Source organism: Prionailurus bengalensis, chromosome B2 (genome assembly GCF_016509475.1).
Source record: "Prionailurus bengalensis isolate Pbe53 chromosome B2, Fcat_Pben_1.1_paternal_pri, whole genome shotgun sequence".
Taxonomy (NCBI): domain Eukaryota; kingdom Metazoa; phylum Chordata; class Mammalia; order Carnivora; family Felidae; genus Prionailurus; species Prionailurus bengalensis.
This window is the reverse complement of record NC_057349.1, coordinates 64,974,717-64,997,043: the sequence shown is the minus strand read 5'-3', so window position 1 is coordinate 64,997,043 and position 22,327 is coordinate 64,974,717. Positions and strand designations below refer to the sequence as shown.

The 22,327-nt window shown below is 33.8% G+C and overlaps 1 protein-coding gene across 50 annotated transcripts in view; it reads right to left on the bottom strand.

Annotated features, from left to right (window-relative positions):
• RIMS1 (regulating synaptic membrane exocytosis 1) overlaps positions 1 to 22,327 on the bottom strand; it is a 490,579-nt gene that overhangs the window by 179,787 nt on the left and 288,465 nt on the right. For 3 of the 50 annotated variants that reach the window (XM_043591798.1, XM_043591800.1, XM_043591806.1), the window contains exon 1: positions 7,164 to 7,275. The exons of 23 other annotated variants lie outside the window; for them this stretch is intronic. In XM_043591798.1, the coding sequence (XP_043447733.1) occupies positions 7,164 to 7,194 (31 nt within the window). In that variant the 5' untranslated portion in view covers positions 7,195 to 7,275. Of the gene's footprint in view, positions 1 to 7,163; positions 7,276 to 16,228; positions 16,675 to 19,542; positions 19,911 to 22,327 lie in introns of those variants that run through there. 24 more of the 50 variants (XM_043591805.1, XM_043591784.1, XM_043591788.1 and 21 more) reach the window with 18 other exon arrangements.

Here is a 22,327-nt window from a genome sequence, read left to right as displayed (position 1 = left end):
AGGAAAAAAAGGAATGGGTGAATGTGAGAATAAATTATCTCTTACATTTTAAATATTAGATTAAATCAATGAAATTTTTCTCCTGATGTATCTTTAAAGAGAAAAAAATTAAGAAAGTGAGTAAAGCACACTAACTAATAGTGATGTATCTAGCTGAGTGTTGGGAAAATATGTTTTTCTGGTATCTGTGAAGATCACAAGCAAAGAACTGTATGTAGATGACAGGCATGGCAGATACAGTCACTATAAAAGAAATGTGATAGAAAATGTAAAAATGTTTAAAATCTGCAGGCATAAAAAAACCTATACACCTAAGTTTCTTAATAGTTGCTTCCCTTTTCTTTTAAAATAGTATCTTAGAGGGGTGCCTGGGTGGCTCAGTTGGTCGAGTGTCCGACTTCAGCTTGGGTCATGATCTCGCATTTCGTGGGTTCTGGCCCAGTGTCAGGTTCTGCTTCAGATTCTGTTTCTCCCTCTCTCTCTCTCTCTGCCCCTCCCCAGTTTGGGCACTGTCTCTCTCTCTCTCTCACTCAAAAATAAATAAAACATTAAAAAATAATAAAATTAATAAATAATATCTTAGAAAGGCTGAAGGAGTTTGTTATATATACAACAAATACTAAAATGTTCTTCAAATGTGTCATATACATAACAGTATATTTTGTGAAGGGTTGAATATTAGAAACTGCATTAACAGAAACTATATTGTTAAAATTCACTACACACAGAGTCCAAATCCCTTTCAAAATCACATACTTTAACATGTGTACATGGCTTGGTGTCAATGATTATCTTCTTCTGAACCACCTCAGTTAATTAAATACAAGGAAATTGTAAACAGGGTTTTTATCCCTCTTTTATTTGTACTGTTTGTAAACTTCAAAAGTTTTTTTATTAATTTTTTTCTTCAAATATAAGTGACACACAATGTCACATTAGTTTTAGGTGTACAACATAGGGATTCAACATCTCTATACCTTATGTTGTGCTCACCACAAGTGTCGCTGCCATCTGTCACCATACAATGCTATTATAATACCACTGACTATACTCCCTGTACTTATTCCCATGACTGACTCATTCCATAACTGGAAGCCTGAATCTCTTACTCCCGTTCACACATTTTGCCCATCCCTGCCTACTTACTTATTCTTAAAGTTGCTTTTGTCTTTAGTATTATTACACTGTTCCCTTGAAAGAAAAACTATGTATAATAATAATAAAATTGCAATTATTATTAAGTAGTAACTAAAAATATCATTCAAAAGATTATTGTAACTCATAAAACTTTTTCCCTAAAATTTCATATACTTAGGAGTAAGAAAGACTGATGACTCCTTAAATGCTGACTCAATTTGAAATACTGTGACAAATTAACAGAACACAATATTTACGGGGTTTAAAGAAGAAAATTAGTCATTAAGTTGAAAGTTGGACTGCTTTGAAAGTCGCTGAGGTTAAAACAATGGCAAAATCCAACCCATTTTAAAACTTCAAGGGAACAAAGTTTTTTTATATCCTTCAATTACTTAGATCTTAAAAACTACACTCCTTGGGATCTTTCTCTGGCTCATGCTTCAATTCCTCATACGGTGTTTCAACCCTGTGCTTCACTCACCTTGTCATAAGTAAATCTAGATCTACATATCTGATTAATATTTCCTGTGCAGAAATTGGTCTTTATATGCAAAGAACCAAAAGCTGATGTTTCTGGTACGTTTGGTGATGATACCAAGCACACTTTAGTATAAAAACGTTGCTTTCAAGCAATGGTATCCTATCATCTATAAGTTTTGTATAATTATGATCTTAAATGGAGAGTCTAATTTAATTTGTTTAAAATAGGATAATTTTGGTCATACATAGTGTTGATGTCTACTAAAAATTTCTATTAAATGAAAATCTAAAAGACATTCAATATTTTAGCATACAATATTTGTATATATTTTAATGTATAATTACACTTTTTTACATCCTGAATAGTTTCTAACAGTTTTCTTATCACAAATGTCATTATCACCCATTAAAATATAATATTTTTGCTTAAAGACTTATGAGAAATAAATTCTAAAATCTAAATATGTAGTTTTAAACTTATTTGTTCTTCTTTCCATGTAATGACTAAATTTTAAAGATATTATTGAATTTTTAAGTACCGTAATTTGTATTTATAAGTCATATTTCTCTATTATTAATGGACTAAGCAACACTCACCAAACCTCCTCCTAAAATATTCAGAATCTAGTATTTCATTAATATAAAACATTTTCCTTGATTATCTTTCTAATAGGTGATTAAAGAGATTGATTTCCAAGTAGCATAGCTACAAAATGATAAACTCATGGTATTTGCTTAAAGACCTGATACAAAATCATTTTGGTTCCAATATTCAATATAACTATAAAAGAACAAATGCACTATTATCATTAATTTAGATCCAGGGAATATATCAGTCTACTGAAATGGCTCAAGTTCATAAACAGCTAAAATTCAATAATGTGTTATAATTTTGAGTATTATTTTTTGTTAAAACTTTAAAAACAAAATTGTATCCCATCTCTTGTGAAAAAGTAATTAATAAGTAAGCACACAACTTTCATTGCACAAATGAAAGTCAGCTAAATGACTCCTGAACCTTCTGTAAAGAGAACCAGCTTTTCCTAACACAGGTTATTACCATTAGAGGATATAACAATGTATAAATATGCACCTCTATGATTTAAAATTCTGTATCTTGTGATATTTAATGTCAAAGCACAGTGGATTCCAATAAGACGAATCAAAGTCATTTGAACAAAAATGCTTTCTACATCATATAGATGCATAACTGTGTATGAGTATATTAACATTGTAAAAGGAAAACCATAACTCTGATTTACAAAATAAATATCTAACAATTCACATGATAATTACACTTGACCAGGTGGAATGTGTATCTAATGCGTAGGTAGCAAAAGAAAGGTTATATACATCAAAGCTGTTATGTATTAGAAAATTTGGAATTCTTTTCTATTTCCATAAGAAATATACAGCATATTTTTAACCTCATTATAATGATGGTGTTAAAAGATGGCACTCAAACTGATTCAAAGATTGACTCACAGTAACTGCACAATTCCAAATACATATCCTTAACTATGTTACCTGTCATCTCAAAGAAAATTATTCTTCCTATATAGTACAGATTGTTGTTATCCAAAGAAATTATAAAATTCACAGACCAAAAATCGGTAGAATCATCCTTCCCAGAGATTTCCTATACCTCTTAAAATATTCTCCTCTTTTATTTTTGTTTATTCTCTATAGTAGGATGTGTGTTGGGACTAAGTAAAATTAAATAAATCTTAATATATTTTATTATAGCATAGCACATAGACAAATTAAAATACCTGGCAAAAAATATATTTGTTGAATGTATGCAGTGCACACACAAAAACCACTCAAGTTCTAAGAATGAGTTTTTAATTTAAGACAAAGTAGGGTATTTTTCATACTGAGTACCATGGTCAACACACATGAGTTAATAAATATTGCTTTGGTTATAATGTGATAAAAATGTTATACATTTGAAATCACTTAAATATTTTACAAGGGCATTCTTTTCATAGATAGGAATTAAAATCCAAAGCCTAATAACTGAGATAAAAATCTTAACTTCTGATTAATATAATGAAAATACCATTTTGAAATAATTTCTTCTTATTTTAGAAACCTATTTCAGAAAGTCCCATGCCTACAAAAGGCAAGTGTGTCTGCTCCCACTTCTAAATTAAAAATAATAGTGGAACGAACTTTGAAATAAATAAGCAATAATTTGCTATACAGCAAAATCCTACAAAGCCTGATTTCACTTAAGTTAAATTAGCAGTCATGGATAAGAAACAAATATTATTTAATAGGTCTTAGAATCCAGGCATTAAAATAAAATGGGAAGATATACTTGCTAAATTCAATCATTAATCATATAATCAGTGAAATATTAAAGTCTAAAAATAAATATAAATACCATGTGTAAGCAAAATCAGTAAATTATCATTCACTACAGAATTACTGACAGTCTAAGTTCCTAGGACAGTAAAAACATTGTTCCTCAAATACTTTTTGGTGATTTTATTCAAAATATACACTAATATACACTACACAATCTGACAGCAAATACTGTACAATTAAGGAACAGAGATTTGTGTCCCTTGAGCAATAAAGCTTGAGGCAGGGCCAGAGGCATTCCCAAACCACTGGTCTTCACAAGAACCTCTTCAAAAATTCTAAGTAACATAAATTCCAATTTCTGGTTTTGGTCCAGGACACACACACACACACACAAGGTGCCATTTGCTAGAAGACTTACATTATTTTAGTCTGTACAGATTCACTAGAGTGGCTGTTCTCTAAATGCTTGTTAGAAATTTCACTTTCAAAATTCCCCTTTGTTAACAATGAGCTCTGCTTCTATCAGAACCAACAATACCATTCTCTCTCGGGTGTATAAATTTTATGGTTCAAGGAAATGCAAGTTTTCTTTGTTAAGTTAATTTGTTATTATTTGTTAAGTTAATGAGGTGCCAAAGATGCTTGTATTCAGAAACATTTATACTCAATAGGCCTCCAGAGTTGAACTACATCCAGTGAAAGATAAGATATTTGTGTAAGGGTCCATGGTGCCATCTTTGTTTAATACTTTTAGGGCACGGGAATATAGGCTTAGTACCTGATCTAGAGTTTCACTAACATATTTGGTGGAGCTGATACTTCTCTGGTTATTATGCGTATTTTTTTGTGAATTTGAGAACTAATGGAACATCAACCGTATTGCCACACAATTCTACAAAGCAATAATGTGGAACTCAGAATGAACACTCTGGTTGAGCTCTGAGCTCAGTCATTCAGATAATCCCTCAACTTCAGAGGTAACTCCTATAGCATTCCATTGTTCTTTCAAGGGTAGCCTGAGGTGAAGCACATGAAACTGCTTTACAATCTATAAAGCACCACAGAAATGCAAGTTGTTTATTAGAGTGTAAAAATAGACACTAAAAAGTATTTCCAACAATAATACTGATAAGCCCTTCTGTCAATTCTAATGCCAGGTAAAAATTAAGAAACTGCCCCCATGGTTTACTTATTGAAAACTTAATCAGAGGGGCGCCTGGGTGGCTCAGTCGGTTAAGTGTCCGACTTCAGCTCAGGTCACGATCTCGCGGTCCGTGAGTTTGAGCCCCGCGTCGGGCTCTGGGCTGATGGCTCAGAGCCTGGAGCCTGCTTCCGATTCTGTGTCTCCCTCTCTCTCTGCCCCTCCCCCGTTCATGCTCTGTTTCTCTCGGTCTCAAAAATAAATAAACGTTAAAAAAAAAAAAAGAAAAAAAAAGAAAACAATCAGAGCACCTCAATTTTCATTCCTCTATTAACAGCATTATATCTTAGCTGAAACTAATAATTTACATTGTTTCTTATAAAACATAAAAACCAGCTATTGTGCAAAAAGAGCATGTACTCGATGTTACAGACCGATGACTCTATTCCTAACTCTGCCACATTCCTGATAATATCCCTTCATCTCTATAAACCTTGTCCTTCTCTATAAAATGGAGACAATGCCACTTTCTTGCAAAAGTTTCATGGGGATTAAATGAGATATGTTAACTCTGCTACTTACAAAGGACTTTAGAAATGATTTTATTATGTAACTACACAACTGAAATTAGGGATATGAAATCATGGTGTTAGAGATCACATTTATAATTAATTAGCTATCATAACTAAAATATATATATAAAATCAGTAATATTTGCAAAATGTACTTTGAAATAGGCTTAGAAAAACGTTAAAGTCATTTTGTTTACAGAAATGATTAATCAGCCTGGTGCAAATGGATGCTCAAGTGTTCAGAATGTGTGAATATTTCTTTAATCCCAATTGCTAAAGGATGAGGAAAAGAGCCATCATATACAGAAAAAGTAACATAAAACTTCCTGTTTAATTTCCATAAAGCCAAGGGAAGCCTAAGGTATTAAGAAAATGGTTGTTTTTATAGTACAGTCAGGTGATCTATATATTAAGTATACAGATTAATCTCTAAAAATATTTGGACTGTGAAGTAATTAATATGATCAGAATGTACAATGTATCCTTAATGTAAAAATAAATATTTCATCATTTCTTCTTTGATCATATTTTTATGTGGGAGAATAAAATATACATGTATCAGCAAAATATTTGTGACTGAATTGTTCTGTATCATGAAACAAGTAGGCTATTATATCCCTTTTTGCATTTTTCTTGATGACTCAAGATACCCTTGAAAATGTCTTCTTAAAACCAGCTTACTTTATACTTTAAAAATTATTTAGTACAAGCATCCTAACTTCCTAAGATTCTTTTTTCAGTTTATATTCTTCCTAGCCAAATCATCTAGAAAATAACTGTAAGTTTAAATATGCATTAGGGTCACCCTAGATGATGGGGTTTTGGAAAAGCACAGAAAATTTTGTATTACTTTAAGTAAGTTAAAGGATATTGAGAAATAAAAAGCTATTTGAGATAGTTAACATTGCTCCTGAGCTTAATTTTTCCTAGTTTTGAAAGTATATACACTTAGATTTTTGAGACTACATGAAGCTTCAGGGTTCGGAAACACTTCCAAAACACCATGATGCTCAATGACATCCTTATTCTTTATCTCTGCACTGACCTGATGTTGAAGGACTCAGAAGTCAATAAATTAAAATTCCTGAGAGTTTTGAACAACAAGATAAAACCACACACACATACTCACACACACACACCTTTGTGCCTTAGAATAATGTTTATGGTCTTCAGGAAATGCAGATAGACTGTATTTATTATCTGTATTAAATGACAGTAACAATGTATCTAAAGAAAAGTCTAAGGTCATTGATTGAGGTTAAGGCAAAAAGATGCCTACATATAATAGTTTAGAGAGGAATAAATTTCATGTGTAAATATGGTTTGAAGCCTAACGACTGAGAAATATCTTTCGTAGAACCTAAGTATATAATAGTAAAGTACCCTGGATAGCAAAGCACAAAATTAACAATCTTAGGGAAACTATTTTCTTTCTTCCAACACAATGATTCTTCATAAATAATAATTTTGGAAGTGCTGCACACAAGAGGGAAATATTTTACTGCAACTTTCCAACTGACCAGGCTTCCACATTGACACTGAGTATTCCATTCACGTGGGAGAACAGGTTGTCACGTGCAAAGCCTCGGAATAACCAGCCAGGAAACCCTGTGGAAAAAATCGGGGTTTATATGTTTTCATTGTTTGGGGACTGGATGTTAACCACAGGTTTAAGAAATTGTAGTGCTGGGCAAGTTCACAGCAGAGACATTACAAGAAAGCACTCTAGATGTAAATATATTTGATAAAGGAAAATGTTAGTTTTTATCCAGACCTCACACCCAGGCAACACTAATAAAACAGTATTAGTTTGCAATAATAATTCTGGAATGTCAACTTCTATCTGCCCTACATCCCAAAGACATGGAAATAAAAAAATATGGAGACACATTATCATGATTTTAGTGATATAAATAACAATAATAATAGCCAAATGATGATAAAGGTGAATTCTAAGGGTATACAGAACAAAATGGAAGCACTTATGGGGGACTGATATTGCTTATCATTTAAAAATATGTAATAAGCTATAAAATAGTAGAAAATAAATATACTCTTAGCAAACATTTTTGGTAATATAAACATGTTTTAAACCCAGAGCGCTATCAAAGAAAGTTACTGTAAAAATTAGGGTTTTTCCCTTTCTTTCTTTTTTTTTTATTTGCTTGTTTTTATGTTGGCTACTCAAACAATTCATAGATATATTAAAAGACTTTTTAAGTTGGATATTCCTTTGTTGGCAGTGGGAAATCATTAGACATAGAAATTTGGAGAACATTTTATGCCTCAACAGTATTCTAGAGAAAAATGTTAAGTATCCATATTCATAAACCTTCAAATTATAGCCACAGGAAAGCAGCGCAAGGTCACTGTCTAAATCTCTGCCACAGTGCAAAAGTGGTCAAGCTATATAAAGCTTTCAACCATACTCCAATTCCGTATGATGGAAGATAAATCAGGCAAGAAAAAGCACAGAAGGAAGGAGCAATATTCACAATGGATTTAGATCATGTCTACACTTATTTTTATAAAGCAAACTAAGTTAAAATTGGTCAAAGATTAACCTACTGACTCAAGAAAGGACTTCTCTTCCAGAGTTTCTAAATATTAAAGGGTTGGATAAACGAGTCTAAAATTTTGTTTCCAAAATATCTTCATTTTAGATAACATTTTCATAACAGAAGTTGTTACTTTAAAAAGACTTAAAGGGCCCAACATAGTTTCTTGGCTGGGTCACAGATGCTCTCCTGAGAAGAACGGGGTGGCCTTCTATTCAGGAATGCAAGGCAATCCCATGTCCCATGCGCCTGGCTGTTTCAATCCACAATTTCCACAATTACCCAGCTGCACTGAGCTACTCCCAAGTGCACTTCAGAGGGAATATTTAGGAATACAATGCTTCTCCAGTGTTTTTGAAATCTTTTAGCTTAAAGCAATAGTATCTACAGAGGTCTTTGTGAGGGATATGCAGTAAATCAACTTAGATATTCTACAATCTAACTCTGAATTACTCCAGAACATCACACAACCATGCACCTGGAATACACTACATTTCTATACAGTCCCTTTCCCCTCACTGCCTCCACAATTCCTTCCATTCATTGTCCCTGAACATATGACTATAGAGATCATGGTGATGATGTCACTCACAAGGATCATGCTCTGATGATGATTATCTTTTCTGTGAAACTACACAAAAGAAACTTCTCTCTGGTGTCACTATCAGGAAAAATTAGTGTGCACTTAACTGGTTTATTTTTATGTAATGGAAGCTGAAGTTTTGTAACTGATGTCACTTTTCTCGAAGCATGTATGTTAGAATGTTTATGGTTAAATCTGCAGCCGAATTTTCTACCCTTATTTTTCCTCACCAATCTTTTCTACACATTTTTAACTTATTTCATGTGGCTCTATTTTTACACTTTGGTAGGTACCTTAAGTCACTTTTGGTATTAGGGTAGACTTTAAAGCAGGAAATGAAATAAAATTAAATGAATATGCACAAAACATATTTTAATATATTTATTATAACTGTTTTCATTAAATACAGAATTTTCCACCCATTAATCTCAAAATACCTTTGATTCAATGAGAAACAATGTAACTAAAATACAACTGATGTACAGGTGTTAGTTTATCCACAGCTTGAACAGCAGAATTCAGGAAATAGGACATTATCTCAGCAAATTACCGATTTGGAAATCTTGCAAAGAATGGAAAGCAAGTGAAAAAAAAAAAAAAGGCTTCTCATCTAGCAAATAAATCAATTAGTAAATAACATCACAAATCTGAGTTCCTAGACTTTATTCCTCCAAAAACCCACTAATTTTACAGTCACAATCCTAAGAGTTTCTCTGTTATTCAACTCCACAGGACCACTGAAGATGCATATTGTCCACAAGGAAAAGCACACTGACAGTAGTAAGAATTCACAAGGAAAGGGGCAGGGTAATCAAAAAAAGGGACAAGGGAAAAAAAATCAAACAAATTGGTGAAGGGTATACATGCCCTCAATGCTGTGATACCTGAGTAGCACGATGAACATAGCTATACTAAGGGGCAACCTAATAACAATATCCATTATGTTAACGGACCAAAAAAAATTACTTTATGGCATATAAACTTTAAAGAAAACAGGATGAAATATGCTTTTCAGTTTTCCTGGTTTATTTAAAACAAAAAATGATAGATTAATATACAATACTGATCAAAAAGATTTTAATTAAAATAATGTAAACAAATAACATCAATAACAACAAGCTGGTTGGCAAACGTTTTGCATATAGGAAAACTCAGCTATTGAGAATGAGTTTTCACCATTCCAAAATTAAATCATTACTCATAAAAGCAACAAAAACAGACATGTATTAACTATTTATCAAATACTGCTTTAGTTTTATGGTGTATTAAAGTCAGGTTTCAATACATAATAAATATTAATTCTTATTTTCTCCCTTTGAATGTTCTATTTCTTGACATTTTGTGAATGAAGTACAAAAAATGGGAAATACAGAGTTAATTGTTCTTTGTAAAAATTCCTACACACAGAGTGATTTAAATGTCTTCTAAATATTCTTAATCAAAATTAATGCTTTTTTAAGTAAGAGCAAAGCCAACAAAACTTGTCTAGGGGATGATAGTGTAACTGAATTAAACTGTGAATTTATAACTATTTGGTGAAAAAAATTGAAATTGAATACCACTATTTGCACTGATATTTAAACTTTTCAGTGACATTAAATCTGAAAATTTACATTATTCTTTGAACTCTTTTATGAAAAAGATCAAATTGTTACTTCAACACTGTTAATTAAGAATAATGATTTTTCACATGTATTTTCTGATACAAATTTTATAAATCTGTAACAAATCTTTCCTAAGTAAGACATAGTGATATCATTCACAAAGATAGTAAATATTTTTGGGGTGCCTGGATGACTCAGTTGGTTAAGTGTCCAGCTCTTGAGTTTGGCTCAGGTCATGATCTCACAGTTCATAAGTTTGAGCCTGCATAGGGCTCTGTGCTGGGGATTCTCTCTCTTCCTCTCTCTGCTTCTCCCTGCTTGCACTCTATCTCAAAAATTAACATTTTTTAAAAAGATAGTAAATATCTTTAAATATTTTCTCCTAATAAATATGAGTACATTTAAGATTGATCAAATAATTCCAATGATTTTACCAACTCAAGATCATTACACTGCATCTGATTTCCATATATATCAACCCAAATTTTAGAGTGTCTTACTGATCACAGCAAAAATGAACCGAAGAAATGGATGAAAACCATGAGAAATATCAAATTATTAGTGTGATTATAATATCTCCAATATTAAGAAAACAAATTATAGTTTATCCTAATCTTTCCCACAATATAAAGGCATATTTATTTTATATATACTTTAACTCAAATTAAACACTAATCTCCATTTGAAAAAGGAAAGAGCCAGTCAATTGGCATCCCCTAAACTCAACCTCACTTTCTATATGGTAAGACTGTAAGTAGCGTTTAGTTTTAGGTATAAAATTCTTATTATTGATGTTTGATATATATTTTATTGATTTTTATAGATATTTCAATAGATTTAGAAAACTGTTGCAACTGTATTCTAATGACTAAAAATTCATTTTTCAAATGATAAACTATATTACACCAGCCTGGCTATTTGCATTTTTTACTGTTGAAAAGGATAAAAACAATGAAAAGACAACATCTTGCTAGACTTTATAATTTCATGTATTACTAACAATTTTTATAGTTCCATTTGTTTTCCAAAGTGATACACTAATAGTTTTGATGACAAAAAATTACACACATGCACACACACACTCCAGATCTTTGGGCCTACTATAATCTTTGTTCAGTGTAATTACCATGCATCATATTTTAGGTCAAACATCTAGATATGCACTTAGTTCACAGGCATGAAAACTGTACCCATTTCAATTTAGCTTTATAAACCAGCCTAGGCAAATGTGGAGAGTAAAGATGGTATGTCCAAGACTCTGTACAGCAAACTCAAAAGGGACAACTTCAAGCTAAAACTCCACAGACAGATATCCTTCTCTTCATTATAAACCATAGGTTTCTTACCAACACTCTAAAAGTCTCTCAGATTAAATAGATATTTTGGAGGCTCTTATTCTGTGCTCATTTTTTCCATTACCTTCTTGTCTTCAATGAATAGCTCTGATTACAATAAAATTTCATAGACTAAAAGAAGCCTTACATAGAGATCTCAATAACTAAATGCTTGATCTAGAGCAAGACTAGCCTCTGAAGTCAGGGAATCACCACATATTTGTCAAGGAAGCCTAATGTCAGAAAAAAATCTAGTCTCGGTTAAGCTATTCTGAACAGAAACAACCCTAGCTAAGCCCTTCAGGTACAGATGAAATAATGTGCGTCCCTATAAAGTACATACAGTCCCCTATTCATCTGAATATGAAAGCACTCTATGTTATATCTGGATTGTCTGTCATTTCTAGTCTCTTTACTCATATCAGTGTATCTAATCATTTATATACCTTTTGGAAAGTCAGGATTGGGTGGATTTTTCAGTATAATGTGGAATAACATGAAAATTTCAAATGATAACGAAGTGTTCTTAAGCAAGAACATTTTGAAGTGAGTTTTGGGTTTATTTACTAACCACTGAAGCAAAATGGCTTACCTTCATGAGGGCAAAACTTTTTCTACCACAGGATGTGGTAGAAAGCATTTTGTTTTTATGATCTTTAAGGCAAACTTTATAACCTGAGTTATGTGAACCCTTTTATATGATCCACAATTAGTTTAGGGGATCCGTATACTCTTTAAAATATAAATAAAATTTTCTGTGCAGTAAGTATATTTCTGTGAGAGTCCACTGTTTCCTTTATTTCTCTGATGGGCCCATGATCGCTCTCCAAATTACCAACAAATGGTTAAAATGTCTGGATGAAGGGGTGACTCAGACTGGGGACACTTCTATATTGCCTTGGTGCTTTACCTTTAGTTCCCAGAATTATCTTCTCTTGCAGGTCCTCAGCCTCAGCAGTATGCTTTCATTAAGAACCCTATTTAAGCTAGACACTTAGGAAATCAAGAAACCATACTCAAAGAAAATGAAGTTTATGATTACATGCAGAGAGCAAAGAAATTCATCTCAGAAAGCACTTTCATGAGCTTTCAGGACGTTAATGAATCATATATTTGAAAAGACTTGCATATCAATAGACAAAGGAAATACTATATACAGATGTGCTAATATCTCTTTCCTGATGAGTATCTTAAACAACTCTGAAGACATTAACCAAAAAAGAAAATATAGAAAAAAACTTTGTGTAATCTAAATAAACTATTAGAAAACATAATCTCGGAATTAAAGTGAAACTTCAAAGTGGATAAAACAATCGTTCCAATTTGGACTTGCTTAGAAGTTAAGAATAAGCTTCAAGGGCTAAGCATTCTTTAAAGATGGTAAAACAAACAAACAAACATTGCAAGGCTAACAGTTTCTTGTTACCACATAAAAGTTCAAAAGCTATTAATAAGTCTAAAATATCTGACAGATATTATACTATTGAAAATGTTTGTTAGAGCCCACAACTGTTACAATCAATATCCCCGCTTTACTGAAGTCAGCTTTGCAATTTATTCACTATTTACAGTTTGTCAGAATAAGAAATTTATCCTCCTGGTCTTTAAAACCCACAGCTCACATAAAACCTTCCTTGAAACTAGGAAGGTTTACAGAAACTAGGCATTTAAATTTTTTGGTTGTGTTTCTGCAATGAATTGACCAACTCATTATATGACAATTACCTTCTTAAAGACAAAAGATGGCCTACGTGAAGCTGGCTATCCAAAATCTAAACCCATTTCACTAGCCTCCCATTTATTGGTGTGAAGCTGAATAGAGTAATAATCTTTTTGATTATTAATATTACTATAGATAATTAGTAATTCTTCACTGGTTTCTATATTTTTATAATTGAACATGCCACTTTCTAATCTTCATGGCCTTAGAAAATTGAGAAGAAGAAATATTTATTTCATTTATTTTTGACTCTCCTCCCAGTCACCTTGTTACCTCCTAATTGGATCTGGCTTTCCCTGGAGGCCACCTCGGTGGGAAGATGGCATCTTGAAGGGGCCTGCTGTGCTCAGTCTGTCTCAGTGTCACCATCAAGGCCTCTCTGTCTCTGGGGCTGCTTTGATTTGCCCTCTGTTAAGACATGCTCTCAGAGGCCACAGGTCACAGAGTGACTGCAGGCACAGGAAGGAGTAGGGACCCCAGAAACCAACCCTCCCCCTGACATGCTCCCACCATGTCCCATCCCCTCATTGCTACATGGTTGCTGTTGTGATTGAAGTTTGTATATTAAAGGGTTTTTATAATATGTTTTTGATCTAAAAATAAAAAGCATTTCATCTAGGGAAAAAATTGTCTAAAAGGTATAGAAATTGCCTGCTTTGGACATTTCTCTAGGTCTCAGTCTCATTATTGGGTCTCAGGCACATGTAATTAAACTTTATTTTTTGTTTTATTTTTTCTCCTGTTAATCTGTCTCATGTCACTTTAATTATTGGATAAGCTAGAAGAATTATGAATGGTGAAGAAATTTTTTTTCTCCACAACACTCCAGAATTACCCGGAATATATACTTGCTGTTCACAGAGATTAATTTTGTCTTTGTTTTCCAAATGATTTCCATCACTTCTCTAACATAATATTCCTAAGGGCCATTCACAGACAATGCTTCAAAATGAAAGTATCTCCTTCTCCTGAAGAGCTTTTTAACCATGGGTTAATAACAAAGAGTATCACAAAGTTTGAAGAGAACTGAGTGGGCAACCTTCTGTATGATAATCACTTCACTAATGCAGTTATTGCCCTCATACATATATTTGTAGAAACTATAAGTGCAAATAAACTGGCTCCCCAGAGCTAGATAGAGAAATCAATCACATTATTTTCCTCTCATCTCTCAGATGCAAATGTATGGGAGCATGAACCATCACTGCTTCAGTCTTCCTCTCAAATTAGTGGATGTCTGTCATTAAGAAGACACAGTAAGTATGACCACGAACATGAAATTCATGATCTTTATCAAGTAGCAACAACAGCCACTCTGCAACTACATGCCTCAGTTTACGATAAAATCCTCTATCCTCTAGAAAGAACAGGTTTAATTTGTCACGAATGTTAACTAGAATTTGATAGACAGCAATATGATTCATACTTTTGCAAGCAGAAGGTGCCTGGTTGCTTCTTTTCCATTTGCCTCTGATCTCTTGGATTTTAAGCTTGTCCTCAGCACAAAGTGGACCTCCTGAAAGTCATCTGCTGGGAAGAGCATGCAGGCGCTTTCCTTAGCTGCTCTCAGCAGTACTTGCTGTACCTGAGAGGGAGCAGAGGAGTAGCCAGGAGAGCTCGTGTCCCTGGCAGGCTTTCAGATAGCCCCAGTGCCTCTGCATCCAGGACCTTATCCTGCTGCTGCATAACTCGAGATGCCTCTTTCCTCCCTCCACCACCACCCTCACCAAAGGACTACAGTCTAACAGCAAGTGCCCTCAGGACACTTCAAACCTGCCCAATGCCAATTTGGCAAAATAGTAACAATGAAGCCAACAGATTTACCAGTTTAATTTAAAAGGGTCATAATCTCCCTTCCGAAAAGCCTCAGCTGCTAAAACACTGAAAAGAAAAAAGAAAAAAAAAAAGGCTCTATTCCCTCCCTGTATTAAGAAAAATGTATACTTTTAAAAATTTAGTAACAATGTCTTTTTATACACAGAAATCATCATCAGACGATCCTGAGGACCTGAAAAACATTATGTTTTTCTCCCACCGATAACAGTCTTTTTTCAAACTGGCAGAATGGAAACAAGGGCCAGGAGGGGTTAGTTAACTCTGTCGCCCCAAGGTCACACATCCAAATCTCTGACCCAAAAGACTGTATTTTCCTTTCCTTCTTTCTGTCTGGGCTTTCTTTCCCTTTATCTGGACAGTTCTCCTTTTAGTCCACAGCTTAATGTCACAGAAACACTGGCAATTCCATGCTGTGCTCTAAAATTCAGGACTGTCGACCAAGAGAAACCAGGCCTTGGCAGCCTTTGTCTAAACACTTCAAAATAACAATCTATACAGAAACTGGTATCTTTCTATTTTTAAGAAGATTTAGTTCTGAAGCTTTCTAATTTTAGTGAAATTAAGTAAACAGGAAAAACAACTGCCTTTAGGCAATCAGAAATGGAAAATATATACTTTCTGAATGAACTGTATATTATATACATATAAAGTTGAAAGTTATATATATATCAAGTTGAAAGTTAAATACTAAATTTAATTTAATGTACACTTCAGATAGTCATTTAAAACATGAAACATGAAAATAACTTCATATAATGCAACTCGATGATCACCATTGTATTCTAAAATGATGATACATTTGTGTAATTGCTGTGTTAAAAGTAAACTATTCCTTATTCTATATTTATAAAATCTACATGAAGCATTTTAATATCTTACTCTTGGGATAATTAAACAATATATTCCATTAATTTTACATTTATGTATAAGATTAATATAGCTTAGTTTACCTGTTCCTGAGTGCAACGTATGAAGTAGTAGAAACTGCAGAAACCCAGCAAACATAACAGCAGCATAGGAGTGGTTAAATAAATGCTACTGGCATCAAATCACTAAATTTTAGCTAGCAAAGGCAGCAAATCCACAACACAATAAAAAATCCACGAAAAATGCAAAAGACATTTTAAATAAAATTCCCTATGGTCCTTGCATTCTAAATCAAAACCAAAAAAAGCCTGCAGTGTCCAACATTATACAACGGTGACACTAAACAAGGCCATAAGTGCTGCTGTCATCAAAACAGATCTCTGCAGTGTACAGATTCTCATTGATTACCGCATTAATCTATAGTGTTCTCTGCTATACGAAAGAGGTTTCCACTGTAGCAAACACCAAAGCTCTGGTAGATCCATAATTAACCATTTCCTGAAACAATGCACAGAAGATGTTACCTTCCTGTAGGCAGAGACACAAAATGAAACAAAATGCTGTGGTCCCTTAAAACTAGTACAGGAGAAAAGATTCGGGCATATGCTTGAAGAGCTCCTCCTATTATCCCCCCAGTGACATTGCACTGAGATATTCATGGACTAAGATAACAAAGTCAAGCCTTGCTGGCTTGTGGACCACAGAAAACTCACCTGAAATGATCTGGTCCCATTATCAATCACTGGCAATGGTTCTGCCACGCTCTGTGTAACAGATCATTTCCCCTGCAGTTTCCCTGAGAGATCTTACTCAGTCCAATGACAACAACTGGCACCAGGAGGCATAAACCAGGAGTACAGGAGTGATTATTGAGAACACAGACAAAAGTGTTCCTGTATAGCCAGCCTAGAGCTAATAGTGGCTCAACTCCAGGGGGCAAAAGACAACTCCAAATAGGCTTTGTCGGCGGGGGGGGGGGGGGGGGGGGAGGCTGGGGCTCATATTATATTCAACGCTTTAAAAGATGTACGTTTTTGATCCCTGTAGAGTCACAACTCATAGTCTTTTTCACAACTTACAGATATTTCTCACTGAGACAGAATCATTATCCTCTGTTAGGTCACTACACTCACTTTATCATCCCCATATCATGTATTACAGAACTGAAAACTAGAGGCAGACTGCTTCTAGTTTGTTTTAAAAATTAAATGATCAAACGATAATAGAAGAATTAAGAACCATCTTTCATTTATTTAAACTAAACTCACTGTGTTAAATCAAAATATATATACTTGTCAAAAATAATTGATAAAAAAAAGTTAACACTGAACCATGGATCATCTCACTATCACCAAATCAACTGCCAAATATCAGTCTCACACAAATCAGCAAATGCGAATGTTTTCTTCCCCTGAAGAGAACATGACTTTAGCCTCTATTTAGAATCTTTGGTTTTTCTTTATCTCAAACTTGCAACTGGCTTAAGTTAAAGACTGGCCAAATTGTTGCTGAGAAAAGAGAAAGGGAAATAAATATTATTTGAATGATTGTTACGTGCCAAATATTGTGCTGTGTTAATTTTACTTACTACATGGAATTCTCGTAGGTATATGGCAAAATCAATATTACTTACCCTTTATTGCTGATGAAGCTCAGAAAAGCTAATTAACTTGCCCAAGGTCACATGGTTTTTAAGGAGGAAAGTTGGAATTTGGACTTGACTTTGTCTGACTTGAAAGTCCATGCAAAAGCTTTTCAATACAACATGGTATATATAAGCCACTGTAATTATTTTGACAGATTACCTCAAAGTTAAAAGTGCCAGTGACTTGGTGTGGAAAACCACAGTGATGCAGGAGGGGCCTACAATCATGTACCTCTATTTTCTACATCTGGAGTCAGACAGATCTGCTGGCCCACCAAGCACACTGAAGAGAACATATGGAAGGAGAGTCAAACTTTCAACAACCAATTTACCAATCTCCTCTAGGTATAAGTGGTACTATATAATTCTATTTCACTGAAATGTAGAAATCTATGATCTTATAGACCTATGTACACTAAGTCAACTGAATTAAAATATTTTAATTCACTGCATGTGAATTTCTTTGTTGTACTTTCTTTGAGGTATTTCTTTGTTGTATTTTCTCCTATTTCTTTTTTTTTCTGAGTTATTAACTGGTAAAAATGTACTTCAAATTATAAAGTTGTTTTGAATGCTACTGGTCTAATATTTTTCTCTTATTCCATGTCATGAATTGATACTAATTTGGTATAATTATCTTTGATTCCCTAAAGTGCCTCCATAAGAAGAAATTTATCAAATGGTAACAAATTGTATTTCTAACAAAAGATACTTGGAAAACCAAATAAGGTCTCTGAAATGATGTACATAGCTTTCATAATTACAGAGTTAAAATACAGAATCAATGTGAGAAGGGGCTGATGACTTTATTTTAAAATACCCTTCCACTTATTTCTGAGTACCACATACTTGGATATTCTATGATAGAAACAAGTGTCAGTCACTGAGGACACTGTCCACAAATAAGTAGAAAAAAATCCTTCCATTTTCATCTTGTCAATTCAGAAATTTATATTAACAATATTTACTTATTTAAAGCATTTCTGTCACTCTGTCCATTTTGAACCACCATATCCCACCTTGGGGTTATATATTTCATACCCTCCCACTCGGCTGTGATTCCACAGCCTTTCAAAGACCAGCAGACTGATTTCCCTAGAGAGAGAACACATAAAAACAAACATCAATTGTAATTTTGAGCCAGCTTCACATACACCATTTGACCTTGTGATACCATGGCCCATGTCAAGGCTTGTGTGTTTGTGGAAGGGTTTCAGCTCTTTTCAAAAACCCAGGATCCATTGTTTTGAAAAAGTGACTCAAACTTCCTATATTTGCATTGAACTATCCACTAATGGTGAATTTAATTTGTTAAACATTTCTCACTCTCTGTATTAGCATGAGGTAGCAAAGCATGGAATACACTGACCACCAAACAAAACTCACGCACAATTAAACAGCTTGCTATTCCTCTTCCTTATTTTCAGAGAATATTGACATTCTCATCTTTACATCTTTTTGGGGTTGGCTATTACACCAAAAAATAAATCACAAATGTGATTCATCATCTTACAATCTTTAGGGCTATGTTGCAAATATAATCATCCCTTTTCAGAGAAAAATAATGAAGATAAAGTTGGTATCTAGAAACTTTGCTTTGTTGAGAAAATGGAACAAAATCACTCTACACCTGACACACACAGAATGGGAATATTTATACTGAAAATATAGATACAGAGGGTGTGTTAAATATGTTTGTGTCCAATTCTTAAATATAATGAATTCCCATGCCCCAAACTCATTGTTGCTTACCAGCACCTGTTCCTCCGGCCTCGACTGTTCCCTCTTCGGAATCAACAGACCTCACTTCTTCCCACCCTTCTGAAGAGATGGGTATCCCAGGTGCACACATGACAGCAACTTGTAAAGAAATTCAGCCTGGGGATTTTCAGCTGTGCTTTTAAACAAATTCAAGATATTATCTAAGAAGAGCATAAAGTGTCTCCACCACTCTGCTTACATCATTGAACATCAGCAACAACCCATGGGTCAGGAGCAGCAGAAAATGGAAACTGAAAGAAAATACTGGTGTAAGAAAATTGCTTTGTATGACTGACGTAGGTCATCGCAGGCACTGTGCAGCTATGCAAAGGATTGCTTGGATAAAATACTGTACCCAAGCCTCAGTGGGCCTGGTGGTGTGGAGACTGGTAGCATTTACTGAGGAGAAGCATATTGGCATCTCTGTTGGGTTTTAACCAGATCCACAGGATTCAGGAAATAAGCTCTCTGCCAGATGACACTATGCTCCTAGCCATTCCTTCTGTTTACTTATCTTCCAAATTGCTCTAACTAGTGGCCTTTCTCCTGCTGGGAGCTTATTTGTGGAGAGGGCTAAATAAAGGATTTTTATGACAACAAAATGGCCATTGGCCCATAGGATGATTTCTTAAAACATAACTCTTCTGCTTTTGTTTAGTACTATTCAAATCAATTAAATGTGAGTTTATTATTATATCTTTGATTTCTGAAGAAAAAATTTTGTTTCTTCTGAAGAAATATTTGAAATTAGGCTTTGTACGTATGCACATTTTCTTTATATAGTATTTTCCTCCCATTTACATAAACTATTAAAGGTAGATTCTCTCTTCCTATTGTGGTATTTTCCAAGCAGAGGCAAACACTTTTAAATATAATATATGTGCATACACACACACACACACACACACACACACACACACATACATGGGTTTATATGGGGTTTTTTATATGGGTTTTTTTTCCTACTATATGGGACCTGGTACATTTCTAGACTATGAAGAACTATATCTTCTTTTAGATGGAATGCATACTCCTACTTTATGGGGGAGTAGGGGAAGGAACTGTATTTTTCCTCTATCATAACACAGTCTTTTCATTAACACAAACAGGTCTATGTATTTTACTTTTAGCATATTACTCTTCAAGTAATCATTACTTTTTAAAATTTTAATACAGAGAATGCTGTAAATAGTAAAAATAAGGTATATACATGTATTTCACATTTCCTAAAGTATATTCATGTACTTCAAAACAAATCTGAGAAGTGACCATAACACTCTAAGAGAATCAACCATCTATAGAAACAGGCATGGAAGTATATACCAAGACTGACTTGTCTAGTAACTAAATTCCTAAATCACAATGTAAGGCTTCTACTTCACCAAATTTTTTTTAATTTCCAAATTAAATTTCAGTACTAATAGAAAAGCCAGAAAGTACAGATTACAATCAAGTGACAATACTATTAATGTTGAAATACGAATCACATAAAATATCCTGGAAAATATGGGTTTTTCTTTTCCTCTACAGTCCTAGTAACTGATGAAAAAAAAAATCTGATTTCAAACCACAAATCTCTTACAAGTGCACTTTGAAGTAATAATCAATACTGTATTGAAGATCTAAGTTCTATATAATACATGTTAAGGAGAGTGGAACTGAAATACAATATGGTAAATACATATTATTTCCTAACTCTCCTCAAATACTTACAAACATTGAAAAACATCTGTACTCAACTATAGCTGACTGTATGTAATTCCTCAGCTGGTCACAATCATATCTTATAAAAAACAAGATATATCTCCACATAGACAAATATATCAAGTAATTTAAAAAATGAGAATATCTAGATCATAAACTCTTCATGGCATATTCATAAAGCATCTGATTTTCTGTAGGACTACAGACTTAAGACTGTCCAGGTAAAAATAACATGTTGTTACCGTATTGAACAGCTTTATCTGTTTTGTGAGCCACACTGCATTATATTAATATTTTGGCATTTAAGATCAATGGCAGGACAAACTCTGGGCAGAAGAGGGTAAATACATTATCTTTCAGTCTATACATGTGTAAACTCTATGTGCTTTAAGTAAAATGAAGGTTCTTAATCTTTGCAACCAGTAGCAGAATACAGTATTTGTGAAAAGTTATGGCATAAACACAAGTTCAGGCTCAATGAACCTCTTCTGAGACATTTTCATAGACTAAAAAATCCACGTGGATATCTTCATTGTTTTTCTCAATGGACCCTTCAGGTCCAAACAGGAATGTTCCATATTGGACTTAATTTTATTATTTCTCAAAGTTTTGTTGATACACACACACACACACACACACACACACACACACACACTGTTTCTTTCACCTAGCAAAAATTCTGAACACTGCATATACTAATTATTAAAGAGAAAAAAGAAACAGACGAGGTCTCTTCCTTGAAGGTTTATTATCCCCATATTACAGAAGAAGAATCTGAGGCTTAGATATGATAAGTGACATACCTAATCAGTGGCACAGTAAGACCTTTAATTTAAAAATAACAGTAATATAGGCGTCTGGGTGGTTCAGTTGGTTAAGCATCTGACTCTTGATCTTGGCTCAGGTGATGATCTCATATTTCATGAGTTCAGAGCCCCACTCAGTCTCTGTGCTGACAGTGTGGAACCTGCTTAAGATCCTCTCTCTCCCTTTCTCTCTGCCCCTCCCCTGCTCATGCTCTCTCTCTCTCTCTCTCTCTCTCAAAATGATAATAATAATAATAATAACAAAA